We start from the raw sequence: 26,755 nt of genomic DNA on the forward strand, positions 1-26,755 counted from the left end.
AAGGCAAACCCGACGTTCAGCTCTTGGACTGGTACCAGAATCAAGGAGAACTACACTCTAAAGGTCGGCTATTCAAAATGAACTGGAAGCATCTGGATTTATTCAGAGCAGTTAATCAGCTATTTGTTTGACCTTTATTTATCAAGTTAGTTTGCAAAGCAGCAAGCTGAAGCCTGAAAATTTGTGTCAAATGTTTTGCATGTGTCAAATGTACTGCATAGACAGTGAACAACTTTGCCGCTTCCTTGCACAAAGTTTACAGTTTTAATTGCAAAGCCTCTTTTACCTGATGCACTAAATCAGTTAGTGAGAGATGGACGTAAACAGCTTCCAGTTTTATCTCTGATTTTGAACTGAACTGCAGTATGTAGATATGCCATATTTGCTTTTGAAGTAATTTCCAAACTAATCTTAGACTTGGAGTAAGCTGCTTTTTTTTTGCTAAGTTTGTCACAGTGTCCGTTATGTGCAGGATTGCATATTCATAGAATTACTTCATTTAAACTCCTTACTGGGACATCTTGTTAAATGGGGAAGTGATTACCCTATAGACTATGACAACAGGATATGTGAATGGAGGAAGTCTTGGAAAACACCGCTATTCCAGGTGGCATCGTGAGGACAGCGGAGAAGATGATGGGCACCCGGAGTGCTGTGGAGGAGATGAAGAGGGCAGGCAGCACAGGCTGACCCCCTTTGAGAAACTAATGCAGGATATGTCCCAGAATGAAAAAGTGGTGAAAGAATTAACACTGGGAAAGAGAATTGGCTTCTATCGAGTCAGAGGAGAAATAGGAAGTGGGAATTTCTCGCAAGTGAAGCTTGGAATTCATTCCCTAACCAAAGGTAGGCACTGCTATGTGGGTCACCTGCGTGCTGAACACCCTAGTTCTGTGCATATACAAATGGACCTCTTTGGGAAGAAAGAGGCTGTCTGAACCTTAAATACAGATGTAGTTTGTATGTGTCTTTTGTTGTTGTTGTTGTTGAGTGAATCTATAGGCAGGGTCACGGATAAATGCTTAGGTTTAGATTAGGCTTTAAAGAAACCAGAGACATTTTCTCTAGATGGCAGCTGTTATAAGAAAAATTCATTCCTGCACTTCATGGACTTAACACATCTGATGGCTCAAACACCCCACACTTCGAAGCATAGTGTTGTCCCTCCCCTCCTACAACTTGTGCTGTCCATCTGCCTTCTTCCTTGCCCCAGCTCATGGACTGCAGGGCTATAGGTGGTGAACCCCCAGGGCAGCTTGGCTAGGCACACTCCTGCCTGCAGACAGAGTTAGCAAGGCTTCCTTTGTTTCATGGCAAATCTCACTAGTATGGATGAAGCTTTTTTTTGGTCACAGTAATTTTGTTGACAAATTTTATGCCTGCTTTACTGACTCCTTTGCAGGTGGTTCATTACTGTGAAAAGCTGGGACAGGGCTATAGGTGTAGGCTGACCAGGTGCAGGGAAACGAGTTCTGGTATAGCCAAACCAGGGTTTGTGTTGAATTGTAAATTGTTTTTCTTTTTTTTAAGTACAGAAAAGCATGCTATATGCTGCTTCTAGGAAGAACTAGAAAGGCTAGGTAACTGCAGCGAACACTTCACTTACAGGTATAACTAAGAACTTGTCTTCATCTGTCATGTTTCTTCTTCTGCCTCTGACTGTCTGACAGTAATAGAAACCGTTCTTGTCACTCAGGGATGGCTAGTTTTCACTGCGTCTTTGTACACTACTATGTGCTGGTTTTGTCTCATAGTCTTTCCTTTCCAATTTGATTGACACTCCTTCCCTCCATCATCTTACAGGTGAGAGAACGAGATACACCCCAAAGCCTCCATGCCATATTATCTGTTTTTATTTTCTCTAAACACTTCTTTCAGCCCAGACTGCAGAGGTGTAAAAGCTGACATTTACCCGTCATGTGAAGCAGTTGTTGCACTGGGAATCAAAGTGGGGAACTGACAGTATTTATTTTTTCCAAATTTAAGCCTGCCTGTGCCGAAGGGTTGCTTCAACTGGGTGTGGATTTTTTGGTTTGGCTTGTTCAGGAAAAGCATCTCTGTACTACTTGGCCCACAGCAAGTTATTTCGTCTTTTGTTCTGTGAGATTTTTTTTTTTTTCTTCCAGAGAAAACTGCCTTGTGCTTATTGTTGGAGGAAATGCTGCTCCTGTACTGAGAACAGGAGGAATGCTAATGAAAGTTAGTTATAAATATGATCTGGATGAACCCTTTACCTGTTTAACTTACTTAGGAGACATGTTGCTTTAGCATTTGAATAGAACTTACTGAAAAATTTTGAACTTAAGTGAATACACTGGGCTTGGACAAACTAAATATCAAAACCATAAATCTTTTTCTTGAAAAGGTTCTTTTCACCAGAAATCTCTCAATTTTTTTTTTCTTGGGCTTGTTATTAGCTTTTTTGGTTAAAATGTTCACTGGGCAAGGAGGTCGTTTTTCGATACTAAGTTTGCAACTGTCACGAGGAAGGAAGGATGAAAGATAAACATCTTCTGACTCATCTGTGCCTGTGAGCATATCCATCCTCATAGAATACAGTACGTGGATAGGAGAATAGGAACATCTATGCACACACATGCGCACATGCATGCCTGCATGCATACACACATGCACACCACCACCACCCACAAAGACGATTCTGTTTTTTCCAGTAGATGCACATTGTTGTGTTGGTAATGAAGTGATGTTCCTGCACAGTGCTAATGAGTACAAGTATCTTTTTTTTTTTTTTTCCCCCCCTGATTATATAAATACAAAGGCTTCATTATTAATGCCGTTGGGGTCCCTGTGGTAGGGTGAGGTGTGTGTGTCAGGCAGCTGTTCAGCTTTTCAGTTATTGTCATAGTGTTAATTTCTAAGTATGGTCTTTCTGCTTCCATGTCACCCTATATTAAAAAAGGAAACAGTTTTATTCTTTACTAAGACATGCTTTTGTAACAGATGTGTGTGCTGTTCTGTAGCCCCTGTGATCTGTTGCAGCAGGATATATAAACAAGTCTTCTAGAGGGAGAGAGGAAAAAACGTGCAGGATCATACTGGATGAAGAACCTTGTTTCTCTCACACAGGCTGTCTTGGTTGCTTAGAGGATGCAGGAAAATCTTTGGTGCTGTGATGTGTATTGGGTTATTCAGCATTGCCCACTGAACTAACCTGATTTTTGGCAGAGATTTTCTCCAGGGACCTGTGGAGTTGCTTGCTAAGGACTGTTAGGTTCCTAAGCTCTGTGTAACCTTTATTTTAAATACCTTCTAGCTGACAAATGTAGTGTGAGAGCACAGCTGAATGCCATTAAGAGCATCCAAGATTTACAGCTAGTAAAAAGCCAGTCTAATATGAAACATCAATTGCAAAGGCAGGAAATGTCCAAGCACCTAGTTTGCTTTTTTAAAGCAATTTTAACATGGTTCTGTTTGTGTTTTGTTTCCTTTTGCCATCATAGCATACACTGTTTCTTCCTGAAATGATTTCTCAACGTTTTCATAACTTCTCTTACTAAGATTTCAGCTAGCTCTTTTCAAACATCAGCATACACTGCATATAGTTAATCAAAATCTCTTGCTATTCAGTTTTAGTATTTTGGTAAATAAGCTGCCTGCTAGAAATGCCCTTCCGTTCAGCACTGCTGCCATGCAAGGATAGTACAGGATTTGTAAACCAAACATTTTTTGGAAGCAGAGGGAACGAGTTTATAAAAAAAAAAAAAAAAAGGAGGGCATCAGGTTTTTAACACCTTAGGTGGGCTGGTTTTCTTTGCATGTCATGCATATGCAACTGCAGTGATGTAGATTTAAAGGAGCTCAGTCCTGATTTATGGTGGTGTGCGAACAGGATCAGGCCCTTCAATGCTAAACCATTCCCCCCCCCCCCTTCCTTTTAAAACTTTGCAGGAACGGACCAGGAGGAATAGTAAATTCCGGCAAAAGAAAAGGGAAGGAATGTAACCTAGAAGATTTTGGGGTTTTTTAAAGCCCAAATGCCCCCGACATTTACAAATCAAGATGTAATGTTGCAGTTACATAGTTAAGACTGTAAGAATTGTTATCCCTGTAGTATCTAAGCATTTAGTTGTGCAAATGTTACCTACTGCGAGCTCATGCTCTTTCCTCTTCGTTCAGGTGATCAGTACGCTACCAATGTAACAAGGGTTTTAGTCTTTCACCCCTAGGTCAGCAGTCAGAGCTCTGCCAGGATCAGTCGCATGCTGTTACCGTTCAGTAGCTGCATTTCCTCCCGATTCACCACACCACCACCAGCGCCACGCAGGAGTAGGTACCTGCTTTCCTAATGGGCTCACTAGAAAGCATGGAACAGGTCAGAGGGAAGCAGCGTGGGGAAGACAGCCCTATACTCATTGGCATGGGCTCCTTCTGAAAATAGGCACATCAAGGGATAATTCAGCACCTTTCACATGAATCACATTTGCCTGGAATATCTGCCTCACTGTAGTAAGGGGATCAGTTTAGGCACCTATGTTACTAAGAAGGGTAAATATACCAAACATGGGAGTTCTTCTGAGCTGTACAAAGATAGATGCTTATGTATCCTTAATGCTTCCTTTAGATATGTTGAAACACTGAGTTAAATAACTTCATAATATTAAGTAAAAACATTTTGAATGCTTTTATACCAGAACACATGTACAAATGTAATGGCCTTCTCACTCTTCTCTTAAAGCAACAAGTAAACAATACTGACTTTTTTTTATTTACCCCCATGTACTAGAAACCAAGGTGGAGTTTTTTCCTGAAAGATTCGATAAAGGTGATTAATTGTTAAGAAATCTGTGAATGTTTGACTAAGATATTCTTGGGAAAAAAACCTTCTTCCCAGGAATAAACAGTTGTTTTTATTGCCATGATCCAGTTTAATTTTGCTGTCCTGACAAGTTATACAAAGCCACTATAAACCTATTTTAAACAGACAAATCCTTCAGATATGAGCTGTATTCAATAAAGTGAAGACAAAAGCCATAACCTATCAATTAATACAGAAATGTAAGGGCAATTGTGATTGACCTGTTTATACTGCTCTGAGCTAGCTGGTGATGTGGTACAGCTGCAGATGTGTATCTGTGTTCTGTGGCCCTTGGCTTTACTGCAGATGTGCTACAGAAACATGTAGAACTTAACTACAGCTTTGCATTACCAGGACAGTGTAAGACAGCTAGATTTGCTGTCTGACAGAATCCCCACAACTTACTCTACCTCAATGTTTTTTTTTTTTCCCCTTCCTCACAATAAAAGCTGCGTGTGATGTGGAGTCATGGCCCACTGTGGCATACAGACATAAAATGTAGTTTTCTTGTATTCTGTACAGTACCAAGAACTACTCATGCATGAACGTGCTGGAAAAAAAAAAAAAAAAAGGCACAGTTACCCTGAGAAACACAAACCTCTACACCAGTGATGCTGGTAACTGAATTTGTGGGGGTATGGGATAAGAAGTTAGGGAAGAGTTATGTAAGTTGCACCAGCTTAAAAACACCTCTCCATTATAAACTTGCAGGGTTACAGCCAGAGCCCTGAAATTATCCCCCAGTTTGTCTGTCTGCTCTGAAACAAAGCACCTAAATTCGACAGTTCCATTAGTCTGCAAGTACCAGGCTCAGGCCTAGCTTATCTGAAGAGCACAAAGCTAACAACAAAAGAGAAAGCGCAGACCTTCTTTCCCAGCATTAGACACCGAAAGCAGATGCTGTAAATGTGGCCATCAGACACATATTAGCCTGACAGCAGTGGAGCACACCAGGACAGCAGATGATTTGATTAGCCCTTGCAATACTCTACCAGCTCTTAGCTACCTCAGCAGTGAGTAGGATGCTGTAGATGGACAGGGGCATGGGTGTGTGTGAAAGATTGCAGGGCTTAGTAGGCCTCTGCAGCTTAGTTTATACTGATCAGAGGTGAACTTTTATTGCATTTCCATAACCAAGCATTGTTGTAAGTAAATAGTATTACCGTTTGTACCTATTGCACCAACAACATGGAAAAGCATTTTTCTTTTCAGAGAAAGTTGCGATTAAGATTTTGGACAAGACAAAGCTAGACCGGAAGACTCAACGTTTGCTATCTCGTGAGATATCCAGCATGGAAAAACTGCACCACCCAAATATCATCAGACTGTATGAAGTGGTGGAGACGCTCTCAAAACTGCACCTGGTGATGGAGTATGCAGGAGGTGGGGAGCTCTTCACTAAAATCAGTACAGAAGGGAAGCTGCTAGAAACAGAATGTAAAATAATCTTCTCCCAGATTGTGTCTGCTGTGAAGCACATGGTAAGTTGCTGCTCTTCACAGGCATGTTGCCCCTCACTACTCTAGCAGTTTTTGTGGATGTATCTTTTGGTTTTCAACTAGTAGGCTTACCATTACCAAGATTTCAGACCCACATTTCTGAAGAGCAAAACAGCTAGAGAAGAGCTGTCTTAAAGGAATCCAAGAGAGCTTTCACATCTGCCTCAAGTTACTGTCTCTCTGTTGACAGCTTTTGGGAGGAGACTGAACTGGGAACAGCTGGCGGGTGGAACCATCCCTTTAGCAGCAGCATTCTCCTGTCTGCTTTAAGTTGCTGTAGGCACCAGCTAACAAAGCTTTATTTCTTCCCTCCACCTGTTTCAAAATCTGTCATTCTTCTGCTAGAAGACAGTGTCCCAGAGAAGAGGCTTGCTTATTAATGAATGTGGGAGACTGGCACTCAAGAGAGTTAATGCCTGGTCCTGGTCCGCTTTGGTGCAAATCTGTGATGTTAACACCCTGCAAGTCGCTTCCCCTTACCTAGTCTTCAGTATCTGGATTTAGGATGACGCTATTTGTGTAGAGCCCAAAGCATCTTGTAAAGGCAGCAAAGCAGCAATTAATTTCTTCAGCACCATCTCATCTGAACCTTGCACAGTAACTACAGTTACATAAAACAGCAGTATAAAAACACGGGAAGACTGTTCTGCAAGTTTGAGAAGTAACTAGCATTTGTTAAAATTGGCTCAGTGTGCCCTCCGGTGGCTCATAGTCTCCTGCCACGTAATAGCCTCAGGTGAGGTCAAAAGCAAGGGTGTTCCCAGGTCAGACATCTAGAAACTGCATTACAAACTGCTCATGGCACATGTAAAAAGTATGCATTTTTTATATATTTTGACAAAATGATTGTCCTGTAAGCAATGGATTAGCTTCAACACCTTTTTCATAGGGCAGGTACTTTGCAGCTACTAGAACTTACTTTACATTTCAAGATTGCATCTGTTTATTAGTATTAAACCCAGACTACCAAGCTAGCCAACCTCTTCACTTGTACACACAGACCTCTACAAAACTTTTCACTTCTGCTAAGCCATCAAATCCAGGCCACTTAAATTGCATCTCACTGCTGCCAGTCCACACGAGTACAAAATTCTGATCCCTGCCTGTTCTTGATGACAGTTTAAAAATCTTAGGATCCCAGAGGGTTTCCTTGTTGCCTCCAGATACACGCACCTTGTAACTTCAAAGGGTAGGGCAGAGAGTGCCCAAACACATCCATTCCTCCTAGTTATTTCAAAGAGGAAGGTAAACCCTTACCTAATCAAGACAGGTATATTGCCCCTAAGCAGAGCAAGTTCAGTTTGAGTTCTTCGCTTCTACTGCTGTTTCCAAGGGAAAAAAAGTACAAGTTACAGCATATGTATTTATTTTAGATTTCTAAAACTAGAAGACGCCACTGAACTTGGTGTCCTGCAACAGTGTGAAATACCACAAGGCACAAGTTTGTGGTCCTTTTCTGCTGCCACCACCAGTTCCTCTTAGGACATTAGATTACACAACAGAATTGTAGCAACTTTCTTTCTTTACCTGTGATTATGTTCACTTGGTGAACTAGAAGCTTTCACATCATAAGTCCACAAGCTTACAATATATACAAAAATGGAATTAGTTGAAAAGAAATTATTTTTGTTACTTATGTTATTGCAGAAATGTAGTAATTGCAAAAGCACGTGTTCTGAACTCTGAAAAAACAGATTTTACACATGAAAGTATCTAGCTTCATGGGATTAGCCATGATGCCGTCAAAAATCTGCCTCATGAAAATAGTTGATATTCGTTAAGAAGTTGAGAGTGGTCTTAAAAAAAAAAACCAGCATCCTTCTTCCCATCTCCTCCTACTCTATTGGTTTTGTGTCAGAAGAGAATTAAGTTTAATTTGTTTAAATACTTTAACTTTTCTATTTCATTACAATGTTTATTTCTGACTTTGTCGAAGATAACTCCCTGAAGATAACTCCCTTTCTCCTATGTGGTAATTTAACTGATGATGAGAGCTAGCCACTTGAGAACTTTCCTCTGAACAAGCTAATACCAAATTTTCCTCTTGTTCTACAGCATGAGAATAATATCATTCACCGGGACTTGAAAGCAGAAAATGTCTTCTACACCAGTAACACCTGTGTTAAGGTGGGAGACTTTGGATTCAGCACCGTAAGTAAGAGAGATGAAACTTTAAATACTTTCTGTGGCTCTCCTCCTTATGCTGCCCCCGAACTCTTCCGAGATGAAAACTATGTTGGCATTTATGTAGACATCTGGGCACTGGGAATCCTGTTATACTTCATGACGACGGGTATCATGCCATTTCGGGCAGATACAGTGGCCAAATTGAAAAAGTGCATTCTTGAAGGGACATACAGTTTGCCTCCCTGCCTCTCAGAAACTTGCCAGAAACTGATAAAAGGACTCCTTCAGCCAGTACCAACTGAACGATACTCTGTCAAACTTATCATGAACAGTGAATGGATGCAAGGAATACCATACCCCAAACCTTTACAGCCCTTCAAACTGGATCCAAAGTATCTATCAGACATCAGTACACTCAAAGAGGAAGAAATTGAAGTGAAAAATATTCTGGAAGATCTGGGAGTCACAGAAGAGCACATTCAAAATAACCGGGGAAGAGACGCACGCAGCTCAGTAACAGGGCTCTACAGAATTGTTCTGCACAGAGTACAGAAGAAAAGGGCACTTGAATGCATTCCTATCATGTCCCATCCAGACCCCAAAGAACAAGACTTCAGGAGAACCAGTTCTTACAGTGGGGTAAAGCACACATCCAAGCTGTGTTCTATTTTATAAATTGCACTGCAGGCTTTATACTCAGCACATTGTTAACAAAGGATCTTACTTGCTTTTCACAAGTTCTGGTGTGACTTTTTTTGTAATTTTTGAATAAACCAAAAATGCCTCATCTCCTTTGCATTTCTCAAGTCACATTGAACTGCCCAAATACAGAGCTCTCATGCACTTGTTTGTCCCTTGCTCCGGAGACATGGTATAGCCAGCACAAGTGAAACAGCAAAGGGATCATTGGTGGAGGTGACCTTTTTGTAGAGATCAAATTTAACATACTTGGGACATTCTCCATGCAGGCATCTAACAGATAACTTCTTGGAAAGTTTTACCTTAGCTTGACACAACTGTACCACTGCAAACCAGGACAGTTTTTGTGCAGAGCTAAATTTAAGCAGAAACCAGGCCATAATCTAAAACAACTGCAAATTCTTCTTTAAAACTTCATCAGCAAATTAAACATGATCAAATGTATATCAGAGCTTTTTTTTAAAAAAAATTATTTAAAGAAACAGCAATGCTGCTGTTGAGCATTGATTTGATACAATTCAGAAAGGCAAATTAGGATATGCTGCTTTAACCCTGCACATGTGGTTGCAATTCCCAGTGTGTAACTGGTTGGGCTACTATCTGCTAGCCTTCTGACATCCTCCATTACTTGTACAATCCTCACAGTCTAGAACCACTTGGGCTCTAGCTGCACTCCAATAAAGACAGACTTAAGCATACTCCAAAACTAGGAGCAGTAAGCTACATACTCCAAAACTAGGAGCAGTAAGCTAAATGCAACCAATAACAGTATTCCGCTTACATATTGAGCAGTACAGGTTTGCACTAACTCCTGCTGTACTACTTCAGCAACAAAGGCTGGCAAAAAGCTGATTTTGATACTCTTGACCACTGCAAGTTAAAAACGGGATAGCCTGACAACTCCAGTTGTTCTGAGCATCACCAAGATGCAGATAGGAGTATCTTCAGCTTTAATTGCTTATTTTTTTCTTTAATGTTCAACACCATCAGCTCAAATGCAAATAGTGGAAATGCACAGGAGCTGTCCTCCTCCGAACAGGCAGAGCAGACACGCCTAAGCTGAGAGGAAGAGCCTGTATGATTTTAGTTAAGGCAAGTAAACTAATACAAGGTTTAGAAAGGTACAGCTGGTGCTTTCAAATTTACAGGCAGGATGCCTTATCTATTACAGGGACTGATGAGATGATCAGTTGACTTTAAAAGGAGTAATTAATGTAAATGAGCCACAGAGTGGCCCTGAAAAGCCATCCATGGGAAACTGGACTCAGCGAGGCTCATGTAAGGACAAAGCAAGAACCAGTCCCCCTTCACGTTTTTTCTGAGGGGAGTAAAACCATACTGTCTTTCATAAGACAGTAATAAAGATGAATTGTATTTCATAAGCTGGGAATTAATTCCTCTGCTATAAACAGTTTCCATCTGAAAGCATTTAAGTTGTCTTGAAACACAGCCCTGAAATAATGGTCTTGCACCAGCCTAAGCAACCCTGTCTTTCACTCTTGGAATGGAATGAAAGATCCAGAAGGTCCACACATCTTGTGAACCCACAATTTGGGTTTTCACAAGGCCAGTTTCCTCTTTCTTTCCTGTTAAAGAAAAACAAATGCAACCTGAATACCCAACGAGTCACCACTACTCCAACAGGTTTCAAATATCTCAAACTTTATTTTAATAAAGGATCAGCCTCACAGAGCGTGAGGTCCCTGTGGTTAACTTTCTGCCAGTAGCTCACTTCTTGGCTTGTCCACTGCCAGCAATGGACTTTGTTCCATGGCAATTTGTTTTTCTGGTGCTAAGATAGTTTCACAAGGGCAACCTAAACCAAAATACTTGCAAACACACTATCGTCATGCATCATTGATCCATCATTTTCAGCAGAACAAACAGATTAGTATTCATCAATTTATAATAAACAACTATTTTACCAAGGCTTGACTGTACAAATACAGCAAGTTATCAAATCCTAGTGAGTGACAGATAATACAAACACTTCATTACACACAGAAAAACCTGTAATTTAACAGACGAATCAGTTTTTGCTACTTTATATTAGATAATGTAGCTTTGTAGAATTAGCAAAGAAATAAATTCAACAAAACTTCATTCTGTACATTAGCTCAGTTTAAATATATATTACAAGGCTCATGTCATAGTTCATTTCCAATCTGGGCTTTAAAAAAATCTACCAGAATGGACTCCCCATTAGCACTGTATATCTACCACTTGCAAAATGGATAGCTTTTAGCTTACATGTTGGGGGGAAAGGTGGGGGGGGGGGGGGGAGAGAAAAAAAAGAGTAGAAGTAGTAAGACCCCACTCCTACAATATTACCAAGAGTGAAAAAGACTTCAAAGTACAAAGCCAAATTCAAAGTTAGAAAGTGTCTTTTAGAAATGTATTATATAAAGAATAGTGAGAGGCCAGAGCTCCAGACAAAGTGACCTTCCTCCCTTCCCTTGTTTGCCAATTAAAACAGTTCCATAATATCTAGAAGTTTTATCTGAAAATTCTGCTGCCTTAAATACTTCTACTAAGCAGTCCTGAAAGGTGCCAAATCAATGAACTGAAGAATTACACCCTTTTTGTTCTTTAGAAGAAAAAGAATTACTACCTCCCTTCTTCCTCTTTCTTCCCAGGCTGCCGTGACTTAAAATGCAGGTACAAAACACGTAATACAGGTGTTAGGAGGAATTACGTAGTCACTGACACAGCAGGTCACAGACTTTCTTGGAAGAAAACCACCTGTCAGTCTAGCCGTTCTTGATCCAGTCATTTTGACAGGGGAGAGATTCTATTCCAGCAGCGAGTATTACTTGGTTCTATACCCTCCCAGAGTAATGGGGTGATGGGAGGTAGACTGGGAGGAGAAAGGGAAGGTGATAAAGGGAAAGAGAAGAAGTGCAGTATTCAGAAGATCAACTGCTTACTGTCAAGGCACTGAGAACCCTAACATTAAAAGCCTGGACTATTTTGCCACACACTTGAGTACAAGTAGAAGTTAACAGTGTAGGTTTCAAGTCATTTCACATGGAAAGAGCAAGCAGAAGATTTTTTCCTATGTACAAAGACCTTGTAATAGACTACAGCTACTAGTCAGCAATTAAAAAAATTCAGACATGTTTAGCAATCCACACAGCTCCTGGCAAGTCCCTCCATCTCCAGTATATTCATGATTTTAGTGTTCTGAAAATAATATAAATATCAGCAAACCACATTATGACAAAACTTTTCAAGGAGCTTAAAACAGTTTTTCCACACTCCAGTGAAGTACTACTGTACACTGGAACTTCAGCACTACCGCAATCCTTTTGCTCTCTCTCACCCTACCCTCACACCTTGTTTCATTCCCCACCTCACAGAGGTATCTTAATGCTCCCCATTGGAAATGGCAACAGTAACGCCTTCAGATTCTGTTGTTGCAGGGATTCTTGGCACTTTCTTAGCAGGGCTTGGGATGTGCTATGAAGAAGGGAAAAAAAAGATTAAACACAGTTTCCTAGTTCACAGACATTCATACTTCATGGCTAGTCCAACTCTCAAACAACATTCATGCTACACCGGATGGTTTGGTCTTAAATCAATCAAAACTGGTCATGCTCCATGCAAAATGATTGTGTGGAAAGAGCCAGTTCTTGTTTCATTCTTGTGCAGTTTCATTCTTGTTATGATGACATGTACTTTTTAAAATACCAGGTTCAATTTTTTACTTCTGGCTTGCATGTTACATAGTTAACAAAGTATTTAACATAACTTGTTAAATGACTTTCTCTTTTTAACATACATGCACATGCTAAGACAAACATATAAACCGTTCCACCATTTATATCAAATTTTAAAACAGTGCTGAGTGTTCACCTCATGAACAACGCCTGGGCGGACAACTTCAACTCCTGCCTCCAGAGGTCCATCACCCATGAGTGGGCGCCGCGCGTAAGTTCTCCTGTGTTTTTCATCCACACGCACAAGGTACCACGTTCCCTCAAAGAGATCTTCTACCGAACACTGTGGAATATAGTTGGCTGTAAAAAAGCCAGTAACACGCTGTTAGTTGGTTCCTGGTGAGCGTTTTACACAACAAAGGCAGTTTGTACATAGTAAGACAGAGAAAACAAGCCTGCATTTTCATTTCAGCCACACTGGGCCAATGAACACAAACTATTCAGAAGTAGAAAGGGCTAGACACTTCCTTCATTCTACACCCTAATCATTTAGAGTCATGCGAATTTTGCTTAAGACTAGGAATGATTTATATTTATGAAGTTCTTACCCAAATGATGTGTTTCCTGCCTGATCTTCATGTTTTCAGCAAAGATGTCAGGTGCAATGCATTTTCTTGAGTCAAGTCTTGTTTTGAGATCAGAAAGGCTGGCAGTTATTTTGTCCAGTGCAGAACCTACAATATAAAACCATCACGTAACGTAACACCAGTGCTGAGAGCTGTACGTAGCACATTAACATTTCAAGTCTGTTCTAAATATTTTGCATTACAGAAGCTAAACATTCAGTCATTTAAAAATATTACTCAATCAAAGCATTAACAGAGTTTGAAAACCACTATTTATTTGCCCCAGGAGACACTTAAACATTCCCTAGAGCTAGAACATCTTCAGTTTAACATCACAGACATTAGGCATTGTTCTGTAGGTTTACTTATGCTGGTGGGTAGTATAACAAGACATTAGGGGCAAGCTGTGCAAGGGAGTTAATTAACATCTCTTTCTTTCACTTACCAGGAGTGGCATCCTGCGTAACTCTGATGGAATACAGCGTAGCAGCAAAACCAGAGCCATATGAAAACACACCAATTCTCTGCCCTGCGAGCTGCTCTGGGGCGTACCTGCAAATAAATCAAGCAACAGTTGTTTGAAGTGAGAATTGAGCCAAGGTGCCGATTTAAAATAACTAGAAACTGAAGCTAGCTTAGAGAAAGCAGCCAGTAAATTATATTGACTACAACACAGATTTAGCATGCTATGCGCATAAATGATGACTTTTAAACAAATTTCAAACATTGCTGTTATGTGATGACATCCAAAGCAGCCTAACCAAAACAGAACAAAGAAATGCCCAGAATATGATTCTCTAGAAAGTTGCCAATTTTCATTCTTAAGTGACCTAAAGCCTAAAATGAACAACCACATCTTGGAAGGCAAAGTCAGAAAAAAGGAAAAGGGGTCCAAGAAGAATTTAAACTTCACATGATATTGTAAAAGTCTGTCATTGCAAAAAAAATACTGTTAAGTAAAGACTAATTTAATTTGGCTTTGCTTATTACAGTGAAACAGAGAAGGCATTCTGATTGTCTTTTCTACTGCAGTGGGGTTTTTTTGTTCTTGTTGTTTTGTAGGTTTTTTTTTTTTGGCGAGGTGGGGTGGGGAGTGCAGGGGAAGAAGGTTGCAGCTGGGAAAAGACACCACCTTAATCCTACTTTGGAAGGCAGTAACGAGCTGTTTCAGATCAGCTTCTGACACAGAAATTTTGAATCTGTCACTTGAACTGAGTGTGTCTGCAAAGTAATTTAACTTTAGTCTTGCTGCTTAAGGCAATCTAGTAGGAAAAGGTTTGCTAGATTAGGCTTTTTTAAAAGCCTTTCTGAAACAAAAACCTTTTATGACCTTACATATAAAAAGCTGTAACTTTTTTTTCCAATTTTATGCTTACTGGGCTAGAAGAGAGGCAAGGCAACCATAGACTGAAGGGGTATACATATTTCCATTCTGATTGGATACAAGTAACGAAGCTTTGGTTTTCTGATTGAAGAGCTCTGCACTAGCTTTCATAAAAGCTTTTTCCACATCTCTGTCAAAATACGTATCTTCAAGTTTTACGTCCCTATTAAAAAAAAAAAAAAGAAAAGTTCAGAAACAGTTACTAAAATAGCAGAAAGTAGAAAACCACACCTTGGATGTCTAACAAATTAAGATTATGTGAATAAGAAAGACAGCAGCCATTCTCACCTGAAAGCTTCTAGACCACTGAAAACACCGTGTGCTGTTTCTGGGTTCTGGTCGCTGAGAAAGTCATTCAGCAATAGTCTAGCCACAGACTTCTGTACCAGTTTACAGTAGGGAGAATGAAAGATCATGAATCCAAAGTCATTCAACGTGAAACGTCTGTCTGTCCCCTCTGGAAGCAGCAGAAACATCGTGTTACAACTTATGTTTAGTACTCACTTCAACTATGACAATAAAATAAGGGGATGTCAGGAAACCAGTCACCCTAACACATCAGCATACAAGAGACAACCATAAGACTAACTACTGCTGTCAAATTCATTTAAAACACTGCTGCTACTTCTATTTAAAAATTAGGGATTTTTTACTGATCTTGTGCACCAACTAACATTTGCCCTTCTTCTAGAAGGAAAAAGCTGTAAGCTTAACAGAATCTCTGTATTTCTACCCAGCATTCTGACATATTAAAAAAATCTACTTCATTTAACTATCTAATCTTCACACCTATGCTTAATATGAGTGAAGCAATTACTAAATATATGGGGTAAAAAAAAAAATCAGTATCATTATGTAACATTTAAATATTAACCTCAATATCTTAACAGTCTGGGCAGAGGGGGTAATAACATGCTTTTAAGCAAGGTATTATACATTGCAACAACAAAAGCCTGCAGAAACTAGTCCTTATTGACAATCAGGTACTTAGGCATACCAGAACAGAAATAAGACATTTCTTATGGGAGAGAAGAAACATTTCCATCACCTCAAAACACACCAAGAAAGGGACTATATACTAGTCTTTAGAATGGATTCTAAAACTTGAAAACACATTGTCTCTGTAATTACACATTCCAGTATTTGCCAGATCTTAGAATATCATCAGGTGAGGCTACATACCCTTTTGCCACTGGGCGTGGATTTTGTTGCGATAGACAGTATAGCAGCGATCTAATGCACTGAGGTAGCACTGTATAGATAGTTTGCCATCAACTACAGGATACTCTGAGACCATATCTGGTTTATAGAAGTCATACGCGTGCTGCATGTGGGTTCCACGCAACCCTGATGGACAAAATTGACCAGAGTTGAAGATAACTTTATTCAGCTGCTTTGAGTCAATCTGAATACATGACTTTACACATATGGGGGAACAAGCAATATCTGGCCCCAGTCAAGCAGGTTTTCATAGCACTTCAGGCCCTTTAAGGTAACGTTTCACACAGTTCTCAATTGCCTGTTAAGTACAGTAGGACTGAGCATGACAAACACAAGTAATAATTTATTTCCATCATTTCACCTTAGAAGTAGAGCATTGTATTACTCAGCTCTAGTCCACTCTGTCAATTTTATTGGAGAATCCCCAAGGAAATAAACAGATAGGAACATCTCTAGCTGTTCCTTGCTGCCTCCTCTAACAGGACTTGGCCAAGTTAGTCCAGAGCAAGAGGAGACAAAGTACAATTTCTGACATTAGCGGGTGTTAATCCAGCCCTCCAGCAACCCACAAAAAAACAGGGGACAGGCTTCAGTATGGATCCAGTCATCTAGCTGAACGGTATTTGTGTTCTCACAGGACTAACCTCTCTCAAAAATTAACGGAGCATTTGGACCAACTAGCATAGCAACAGCACCAGCTCCACCTGTTGGCCTGGCATTTCCAGTGGCATAGACAGCTATGTCTCCAGCAACGACAAGTGCATAGCGTCCTGTCAAAAACACACAAAAATAACCATGAGAAATAGCCAAAATAGCACATTTTAATATCCACCCGCAATTTTTACACTTTGGTGATAGAGGAAATGACCCCAAGATTAAGGGGCTCTTCAATCCCGACTTCCCCCCCCACACACATTTCAATTTCCTGGCAGCCACTGAAATTTACAGGAAAAGACCAGTGATTATTAGCCATGTCGTTACTTTTTGCATGGTAACTGAACTAGTGGCAAATGCCCAGAACATTTAAGAAAAAGACTTCAGAAGAGGAAAAAATAAATTTACTCCCTGGGTTTTACATGGTTAAACATGAACACTGTCACTATAAGGCAGAATACTTGAAACCAGAGGATGATGTGACTTTTCAAGAAAATACCCTGAACTTACCATCCCAAGAACTAGACTCAATCCAATTAATGGCATTAAAAAGAGCAGCAGTGCCTCCATAGCATGCGTTGGTGGTGTCGATCCCTTCTACATCTGTATTACCAGAATCTTCAAAAAGCTGCATCAGGACAGTCTTCACAGATTTTGATTTATCAATTATTGTCTCCGTTCCAACTTCTAATCTCCCGATACAATCATAGGAAAGGCTGTTCCTCTCCATGAGCTTCTGAACCACAGTCAAGCAGAGAGAATTGATATCCTCCCGGTCGGAGCAGAACCCCATCTTTGACTGGCCTAGCCCAATGGTGTACTTCCCAGCATCGACACCATCATACTTCTCCAGCTCTGTCTGGTCAACGTACTGAGAGGGAAAATATATTTCCAGTGCAACAATTCCCACATCTTTGGGCCAACAGCATTCAACATTCACTGGAAGAGACCCAGGCATCGTGGTAGATCTTTAAGGAAAAAATAAAACCACAAAAACAGGTGATTTATTCACATCCGTTTTGAGACACCTACTTTCATTTTCTGTAGGTTTATAGAATAGGTTAAGTTTCAGGTATTCTACAAGGTCACTTGCAAAAGGCAAGCCTTTGCCTCCAGGGAGGCTTTGATCTGAGCATACCTGTAAACATCAATATAAAATGTTAAAAGTACTTCTTATTAGAAGTTTTGTAAGTGAAAATACAAATTCCAGCCCTGCAGAGGAACAGATGTCACTCATGCCCAAGTTATTTCACTGAAGCAAAACACAAGCTTAACAAGTGTTAAGTGTTTGAGAAATTAGTCTTCATTATTCTACTTTTGCTTATACACTCAATTTTACACAACCAAGCTAGAAACACTGGATACATTTTTTTGTTGCTAGTTGAGAACTTAAGTTTAAAATTTATCCTCATCAAGAAATCTCTGCCTTAAAACAGGCCAGGACTTTTCAAAACTGTTTTTAAACGAAGTGCTCCAAGTTGCTCCACTTTGTTTACACTTGCAACATAGAGAGCAGAAATCTTTTGGTGTGGTTGGGGTTTTTTTGTATTTTTCATTGGGTTTCTTGTTTCTTTTAAGCATACTCTGTTTTGGCATCCCAGAACACTGGAACTCCTAATGCCAGGCCTGTAGGAATATTTCACAGGCTGAGATGAACACGCACGGGTTCTCCCTGATCAAGTTTTATTATTTTAACCCCATAACTTTACTGTTGCTATATTTGACAGTATACTAAGCTCTACGATATGCTACATCCTATTACTTTAACCCTATCCCTATGCCCAGATGGGCAGCATCTACCTGTACTTTTGCTTACATCCTTGCTGAGCGCTTGCCTCTTTTGTGCCCAGCTGCAAGCACCATCACGCTGACCTTACCCCACTTCTTCCATAAAACCACGACGAGCTGTATAAAGCAGTAACGCCTTTCTCCGCAGGAATAACGACTTTACAGCGTGCGTGTTAAGCCAAGCGTTAGGAAAACATTAGAAGTGTTTTCTGTTTCAGGTACAGCCTTATGTAAGACAAAGTAAGAGCGCGTGGCTCGCCACTCGTTTTGATTGCCTCTAACAAAGTTTCGACCACACCTAGGATATACCTAAAATAAGCTGGTTTAAGTATTTCTCTGGTAACCTTTGGCCGTATTAACACGCGTAAGCGGGAGAAAAAGGCTATTTAAAGCTGCTTACTGAAGCGCTGCCGAACAGCCATACAGCGCAGGAGTTGAAGCAAAACCACCAATTTTGCCTTCCTTCTGTGCCCTGCTACCCCCCCTCAAGCTCACACTCTGGTCTCCCTTAACCCACCCTGTCACCAAGCCCCTCACCTCAGCCGACCGCCGCCCCGCTCCCCCCCCGCCGAGGGCGGCGGCCCCCCCCCCAAAACGCCTCAAGGTTACCGGTGACCCGGCCGAGAAGATGGCGGGGGAGGCAGCGGAGTGGCGTGGTGGTGTGTGCGGGGGAGGGGAGGGTGTCACGCCGCGTCCCACCCGCAAAAGCGGGCCCAGGATCGCCTCCCACCCTCCCCGCCTCACACGACGGCGGCCCCGGCCCCTTACACGTTGCGGAATCCCATGACCGCCTCCCGGCCTCGAGGGCCGCGCATGCGCGCTGCGGCGTCCGGCCCGGCCAGGCGGGGAGTGCGCAGGCGCGGGCAGCGCGCTCCGCCCCTCGCCTCGGGGGTGCAGGCAGGGACGGGCAGCGCCGGCCGGCGCTGCCCGTCCCTGCCTGCACCCCCGAGGCGTCACCCTAAAACCCAGCAGGTTGCGCAGGATCACGTCCAGGCAGGTTTTGAGTTATCTCCAGAGACGGAGACTCTACAACCCCTCTGGGCTGCCTGTTCCAGTGCTCTGTCACCCTGAAAGTAAAGAAGTTTTCCCTCATACTCAGAACTTACCATGTTTCAGTTTGTGCCCATTGCCCATTATCCGTCGCTGGGCGCCACTGAAAAGCGTCTGGCCCCATCCTCCTGACACCTGCCCTTAAGATACTTGTAAGCGTTGATAAGATCCCCTCTCAGTCTCCTCCAGGCTAAACAGACCCAGCGCTCTCAGCCTTTCCTCATACAAGAGCTGCTCCAGTCCCCTAATCATCTTTGTAGCGCGCCGCTGGACTCTCTCCAGTAGTTCCTTGTCTGTCTTGAACTGGGGAGCCCAGAACTGGACACAGCGCTCCAGATGTGGCCTCACCAGGGCAGAGCAGAGGGGCAGGATAACCTCCCTCCACCTGCCGGCCACACTCTTCCTAATGCACCCCTGGGTACCGCTGGCCTCTGGGCCGCAAGGGCACGTTGTGGCTCATGGCTAACTTCTTGTCCAGCAGCACTCCCAGGTCCTTCTCTGCAGAGCTGCTTTCCAGCAGGTCAGCCCCTAACCTGTACTGCTGCATAGGAGGAACACTCCCTAGGTGCAGGACCCTACGCTTGCCTCTGTTGAACTTCATCAGGTTCCTCTGTGCCCAGCTCTCCAGCCTGCCCAGGTCTCGCTGAATGGCAGCACAGCCTTCTGGTGCATCAGCCGCTCCTCCCAGTGCTGTATCATCACCAAACTTGCTGAGAGTACACGCTGTCCCTTCATCCAGGTCACCGACGGACAAGCTGAACAAGACTGGACCCAGTACTGACCCCTGGGGAACACCGCCAGCTACAGGCCTCCAACCAGACTCTGCGCTGCTGATCACAACCCTCTGAGCTCTGCCATTCAGCCAGTTCTCAATCCACCTCACTGTCCACTCATCTAACCCATGCTTCCTCAGCTTACCTGTGAGGATGTTATGGGAGACAGTGCAACAGCCTTGCTGAAGCCAAAGTAGACAACATCCACTGCTCTCCCCTCACCTACCCAGCCAGCCATGCCATCACAGAAGGCTGTCAGATAGGTGAAGCATGATCTCCCTTTGGTGAACCCATGCTGACTACCCCAATAACCTTCTTTTCCTCCACATGCTTAGAGATGACATCCAGAATGAGCTGTTCCATCACCTTGCCAGGGATGGAGGTGAGGCTTACTGGGTCCTCCTTCTTGCCCTTTTTGAAGCTTGGGGTGATACTGGCTTTCCTCCAGTCCTCAGGCACCTCTCCTGTTCTCCATGACCTTTCAAAGATGATGGAGAGTGGCTTAGCAATAACATCTGCCAGCTCCCCCAGCACTCGTGGGTGCATCCCATTGGAGCCCATAGATTTGTGGGTGTCCAGTTTGCCTAAATGATCTCTAACCTGATCCTCCTCAACAAAGGGAACGTCTTCCTTTCTCCAGACTTTCTCTCCTACCCCCAGGGTCTGGGATTCCTGAGGGTCGGCCGTAGCAGTAAAGACTGAAGCAAAGAAGGCATTCAGTAACTCCGCCTTTTCTGTGTCCTCCATCACTGGGGCACCCACCTCGTTCAGCAGTGGGCCCACACTTTCCCTAGTCTTCCTTTTGCTACCGATGTACCTGAAGAAGTCCTTCTTGTTGTCCTTGACATCCCTCCAAGAGCCAGAAAGCTGAACGTTGGAGGCTGCAAAGACTCTTAAGTTACACACTAAAAGGCAATGCATGCAGCACATAATGGACTTGACCTGTAGCAGCCCTAGAACAACAGTGGCTTTTAACCGAGCAGTGAATTACTAGGAAACTCAGTATGCGAAAAGAACTTGCATTATTGGTGAAGGCTGAGGAAAACACTGCTCTGTGCTTACTCCTTACAGAACTCTGAGATCAAAGCTGCCATTTAATTCATATTACCCGCCTCAGTTCTCTCATCAGAAAACTTGCTGCAGAAGACAACTAAAAGGAGGCTCTTTCCACTGTATTCTCATGACTCACCGGATACCAAGCTCACCAAACACACCTAACATAGCAGCAGTCAGGGCTATCGGGCTGTACCGCAATGAAAAACACTGCTTTATAAGCTTGCTCTGATCACTGAAGAAAATGGGACATATGACATCTTAAGTCAAGTCAGTCATTACAGGAAAAGATTTGTTTACTTGATCTAAAACAAACAGCCTTTTTTTGTCCTCCTGGTCAAATGGCAAACAACATCCCGTCAGTGACTTTTTTTTTCTACTGAAAGAGTACTCAAAAGTACGATTTCTTTTAAAAAGAATGAGAACCCCAAATGCTTTAATATAAAGGAATGAGAAACCTGCTTTGTTCTGTGTCCCCTTAGGATTCTGTAGGGAGAGCAGCATAAAACAGCCACTACTTTCTGCTAGTGTTGCCAGAAATACGTTCTCCCACAACAACCGATGGCTTTCATTGTCTTTGTTAAGAATTTGAGAATATTCTGTCAGTAATCTGACTTTGTTTTTTCCTGCTTAAGTTTTTGCAGAACACTTGACAGAGTTAGAAAATAAGCCCCCCGCCTGTGTGCTAGAAGCGATGCATTTGGTAGCCCCCTTCGGCGTTCTGCCTCTGGGGGGCTCGGAGAGGAGACTTTGCTGGTGAAAGCAGAGCCACTGCAGGCTGTTTTTTTTTAGAAGTTGAACAGCGGTGATGATCTGGCAGCTTCGGCTATGACGTCATGTAAAAGACACCTAGTTATGCCCCCAAAGCCGAAGGGTTTACGGGTACCAAGCCCATGCACGACACGCAGCACGCCACGAGGGACCACCGCCTCCACCGGGGCCGCGGCGGGGGCCGTGCGTGGCCGGGGCATCCCCGCGTCCCGCTCACCCCGCAGCCGACGGGACGGGACTACGCGGGGCACTGCCAAAACGCCTAAAGCCACCGAAGCGCAGTGCCGGTACCTGGCATGCATTCGTAAGGCCCCAGCCGCAGCGCCGGCCCCGCGGGGGTGCCGGGCACCCTCCCGCCGGGGGCCCCCCACCACGCCCGAGGCCTGAGGGGCGCGGGTGGGTGGCGGGGTGCCCGCGCCCCCGCAACAGGCGCCGCCCCCAAAGGCGGCGGCATCCCTGGGGTGGGCGCCTCTGTCGCGACACTGAGAGTCGATTAAGGGACTCGCCGAGGGTGCCGCCGCTTTCAGGCTTCTTCGTGGCCCCCGAGGCGGGGGCAGAGCCCGCGGCAGCCGCCCCCCGCTCACCCAGCCGTGGGGCAGCACCCCGGGCCCCGGCTCTCCCGGGCGGCGCCGGCCCCGCCGGGCAGGGAGCGCCTGCCGCCGCGCCGCGATGCTCCGGGCAGCGCCCGGCGCGGCCTGCGGGCTGACACCGACGGCAGGGGACACCCACACCCGCCTTTTCTTGGTTTTTAGCTTTCTTCCTTCTTTCCTCTTTTTTCTACTTTTTTTTTTTCCCCCCTGCCTCCCCCCCCCCCCCCCCCCCGCCGCACTGCAGGCACTACTTCAAACGCGCTCGCATCCACGGAAAACACCGCTCCCCGCTACGCCGCCCCATCCTCAAGCCCCGCGGGCGGCTCCGCGCGGTGCCGCAGCCCCGCCGCCCCACGCGTGCTCCCCCCACGGCCCCCGCCGCGGACAAGGGGGGAGGCAGGGGACGGCGCCCGCCGCCCGGCCCAAGCGCCTCCGGGGGCCGAGCCGCCCTCACCTGTCGGAGGCGATGGCTCCCGGTGCCGCTCCGCGCCCTCACCCCTTCGCACCCACGGGGAAAACACCGGGCGCCGGCGCGCGGCGCCTTTAAACAGCCCCGCCGCCCGGGCTCCGGCCCGCGCCCTGAGCGGCAGCTCCCCCCGCCAATCACAGCGGCCGCCGCCCAGGTCCCGCCCGCCGGCCGGCTCGCAGCTGGCGGAGAAGGCGGGGGGAATGGTGTGAGAAAGTGACGCGGCGTGGCCAGAGGGCAGCGCGCCAATGAGGACGCGGCAAAGGCGGCGGGCGCCCAATGGGAGCCGAGCGCCGCGCGGGGGCAGCCAATGGGAGCGCGCTGCCGACCGCGGGTGAGAGTAGGACGGCTGCCGGTCCCCGGCGAGGCGAGGAGGCGGTTGCCCGGCAACGGGAGGCGAGGCCCGCCCGGCCCCGGCCAGCGCCTCCCCTCGCCTCGCCTCGGCCGCGGCCGCGGCCCGGGGGTCCCGGCGGCGCCCCCGGCGAGACCCGGCCCGCAGGGCTGGGAGGCGGCAGCGGCGGGCTGAGAGGAGCGCCGGGGCTGTGGGCGGCGGCAGGGCCGTGAGGCGCGGGCCAGGGTCTGCGGGGCGGCAGGAGGCCGTGGTGCAGCTGGAGGCTCGCCTCAGGAAGCGCAGCCCCGCGCCCTCGGCCGGCGGCATCTCCCTTGCCGGTGAAACCTGGCCGCAGCCCTTCCCGGGGCGAGGCGCTCGGGCATGCACAGGGCTCTGCTAGCGGCATTGCTTCACGGGGGATGCGACGTCCTGCCCTAGCTGCCCCGGATCCTCCCGAAACGGGCTCTTCCCAGCTTGTTAACTCGGGAGCGTGCCAAGCCAGGTCTCATGGCGTTATTGTTACTCGGCAAATGCACAATTAGCTAATGTATGGGTTTCACATGCCAAGGTCTGTAGGCTTCAGGCCCTGCGATGATTTATATCCAGTTAATCCATTGCTGCGCAGGCCACCGAGTGTCCCTGGAGGAGTCCTCCCTGCCAGTGCTGGGAGTACAAACCTCTGTTGCAGAGGGGAAACCGCTCAATAAAAATCACACACAAATTTTAAAGCCTGGATAATGTGGTTGTAGAACACTGCTCAAGTCAAAGGAATATACTCCCTTAGCGGCTAGCGTCAGGTTGTGTGACATCTGATTGCTACAGCTAGCAGAAACTATGTTATTTCCACCGTCTTAGGGGCAGGTAAAAGTCATGCAAAAGAAAGGGAAAGACTGTCATTGAAAGTCTTCAGTCCTATCATGTTTGTTCAATCTCTTTTGAACTTGTAACCATTCTGCTGTCGTCACGTAAAATCACAGATTTGTCATATAACTCTTTGTAGTGCAAGGATTGAGAAATACTACTGAGAAATTGAGGGAAGTTTTGTTTGCGCGTGCTACCCTGCGTCTTCTGATAAGCTTATGCCAGTCTGTGTACCAGCCAGTTCCATTTGTAATCCCAAAAAACCCCGCTGACAGAATGCAAACTCAATAGGCGATGGCTTGGTTACATCATGTAGACACAGTTATCTTCCCTGCCTATAGACCAAACGCACTCCTTGTTAGAAACGCTGAACTTCTGCTCTGGGAATCTAAAACTTCAATTCCTCCTTCTTTGCCCTTCCTACCACAAAAAAAAAAAAAAAAAAAAAAAAAAAACACCAACCAAAAACAGAACTGTGTCTTTGTTGTAGACTTAAAAACGGGCTCCTAATGCCAGCCTCTCATTGTATGCTTTGGTGGCAAAATGTTTCCTGACACCAGGGTGCTCAGACAGTCCTGGCTTTAGGAAAGAACAGACACTTGGGAGGAGATGAAGCAGTCCATCTTGCTGAATTTGTGGGAGCTCATGTTAGGGCTGCGAGTGCACCCTGAGACCCTGCAGCCCCTTCCCCGCTCCCTGGGCGCTCAGCTGCCTGTGCGTGAGGCTGGCTCCGGTACAAGGCGCTCGCGTAGCCTGGAGCTGCAGTGAAAGGAGTTGTGTGACAAGGAGCTGTGAGGAGCCTCCTCGGTGGCCTCTTCCCCTTCACTTGGGAGCTGCATTCGAAATTGGGCCCTTGCCTGAGCGGTGCCACGGGTGTGCCTGTGCCTGGCTACGTCCCTTGCTGATCCTGACTCGCTGACTTGACTTCCCAGCTTCACCTCCCACCTGCTCGTCACTACAAACTTGTCTGGAAACCTGGACTCTTGGCTGACCCTGCTTGCCATCACTGGCCCTGCTCTGCTTTTTCCTTTGTGCACTGTGAGAGTGTGCTCTTGTCGACGAGGTCGCTGCCCTGCGTGCCTTGCTGTCACGTTCAGCTCCCGGCTTGCCCGCCCTTGCAGAGCAGCCTGCCCTTGCTGCTCCCTGGCAGCTTAAATCTGCTCACCTGCAAGCCTGCACTTATATGGTGGTGGGTTTTTTTTCTGATAAATGTCGTTATTTGCTTTCAAAATGGTAAAGGCAGAATTGGTGTTTTGGAATTGTTTTTGTGGCGTGTGGTCAACAATAAATGCAGATGTAAATAGGGATCTTCTTATCTTTAGTACATCTTCACAGATCTGATCAAAAAAAGGTGCCAAATGACTAAGATTAGCTTGGAGACATGATCCATATTATTGCTTTCTTTTCCATGGTCCCTGGTACAAGATGATGAATAACGTCCCATAGTCTTTGACATTAACTTTTTGTGTTGTAGAAAAGAGTGTGACACAGACATGCATGAAATCATTGCTATTAATTTAAAATAATGTATTTGCAAAAAAAAAAACCCCAAGTTAACCACCTATAGCCAATAAAATTATAACCATGTTCTCCTATTGTGCCAGTACTGAAGTGCTTTTAAAGATTACACCCTGCAGATGACGAAGGAAAGCTAAAAGGTAAAATGTGACAGACAGTTGCTCGATTTTCAGAATTTTAAAACTGAGGTTAAGGACACAATGCAGTCCCAGTTTTTTAATAATTATCTCACGTTAAGTTCAGAGACCAGGTATCTAATCTACGCTGCTAAAAGCAATGTATTTGTCTCCTCAGGATGTTTCTGGATCCAGATGCTAATTTAAATTTACATCAAGTCCAGACATCCTCCTTTGGCAGACTGGTTTGATGACTAATTCTTTATAGCCTAAGATCTGCTACTTTTTCTTACTAATCAGTACAATTTATTTTATAATTGTTGTCAATATCATTATTCTTTTTATCTGGCTTTATGAGGCTCCTATCTGCTCTTCTTGTTACTGAGTGTATTCCAAGGGAATACTTACAAAAAAATACTATTATTTCTTCACAAGAAAGGATCTGGCTACACTGATATTGCTGTAGACTACAATTGCTTTATATTAATTTCTCGGGAAGGTTGCAGTAATAACATTAAAGTTAAACCTCTCAGGTAGTTAATTATAATCCTCTAACCAAATTATGCTCCATTGCTCCAATTATCTGATCGCCACTATTTCCAGCCCAGCTTGTGAGAATGCAGGTCATTTTCCTTTTGTGGCTCTAGAGCTTAATCAATCTGTCCAGTGAGATTTTCAGTTGAGACTGTATTTGGTAATTTGGACTAGTGTTACAAAATGAATGCTGCACCTTGGTAACCCTAGAACTGGAAA

At 44.6% G+C, this 26,755-nt stretch overlaps 2 protein-coding genes across 5 annotated transcripts; one reads left to right on the forward strand and one right to left on the reverse strand.

Annotated features, from left to right (window-relative positions):
* The first annotated feature begins 554 nt into the window (after positions 1 to 554).
* NIM1K (NIM1 serine/threonine protein kinase) lies at positions 555 to 9,117 on the forward strand. Its single transcript, XM_009483953.2, has 3 exons — positions 555 to 846; positions 6,029 to 6,297; positions 8,371 to 9,117. Exons 1-3 carry the CDS (start codon positions 555 to 557, stop codon positions 9,115 to 9,117), a joined length of 1,308 nt encoding a protein of 435 aa, XP_009482228.1.
* A 3,375-nt stretch (positions 9,118 to 12,492) lies between these two features.
* On the reverse strand, positions 12,493 to 23,191 carry HMGCS1 (3-hydroxy-3-methylglutaryl-CoA synthase 1). 4 transcript variants are annotated; one of them, XM_075726125.1, is made up of 10 exons: positions 23,165 to 23,191; positions 17,196 to 17,653; positions 16,676 to 16,801; positions 15,993 to 16,157; positions 15,099 to 15,267; positions 14,803 to 14,973; positions 13,872 to 13,978; positions 13,409 to 13,534; positions 12,997 to 13,160; positions 12,493 to 12,600 (listed from the first exon to the last, which is right to left on the reverse strand). In XM_075726125.1, exons 2-10 carry the CDS (start codon positions 17,641 to 17,643, stop codon positions 12,508 to 12,510), a joined length of 1,569 nt encoding a protein of 522 aa, XP_075582240.1. In that variant the 5' UTR covers positions 17,644 to 17,653; positions 23,165 to 23,191; the 3' UTR covers positions 12,493 to 12,507. The 4 variants fall into 4 exon arrangements, with proteins under 4 accessions (XP_075582240.1, XP_075582238.1, XP_075582239.1 ...); XM_075726123.1 differs by lacking the exon at positions 23,165 to 23,191 and adding an exon at positions 19,242 to 19,280; XM_075726124.1 differs by lacking the exon at positions 23,165 to 23,191 and adding an exon at positions 19,083 to 19,092.
* Between the last annotated feature and the right edge of the window lie 3,564 nt (positions 23,192 to 26,755).

Source organism: Pelecanus crispus, chromosome Z, assembly GCF_030463565.1.
Source record: "Pelecanus crispus isolate bPelCri1 chromosome Z, bPelCri1.pri, whole genome shotgun sequence".
Classification (NCBI taxonomy): Eukaryota; Metazoa; Chordata; class Aves; order Pelecaniformes; family Pelecanidae; genus Pelecanus; species Pelecanus crispus.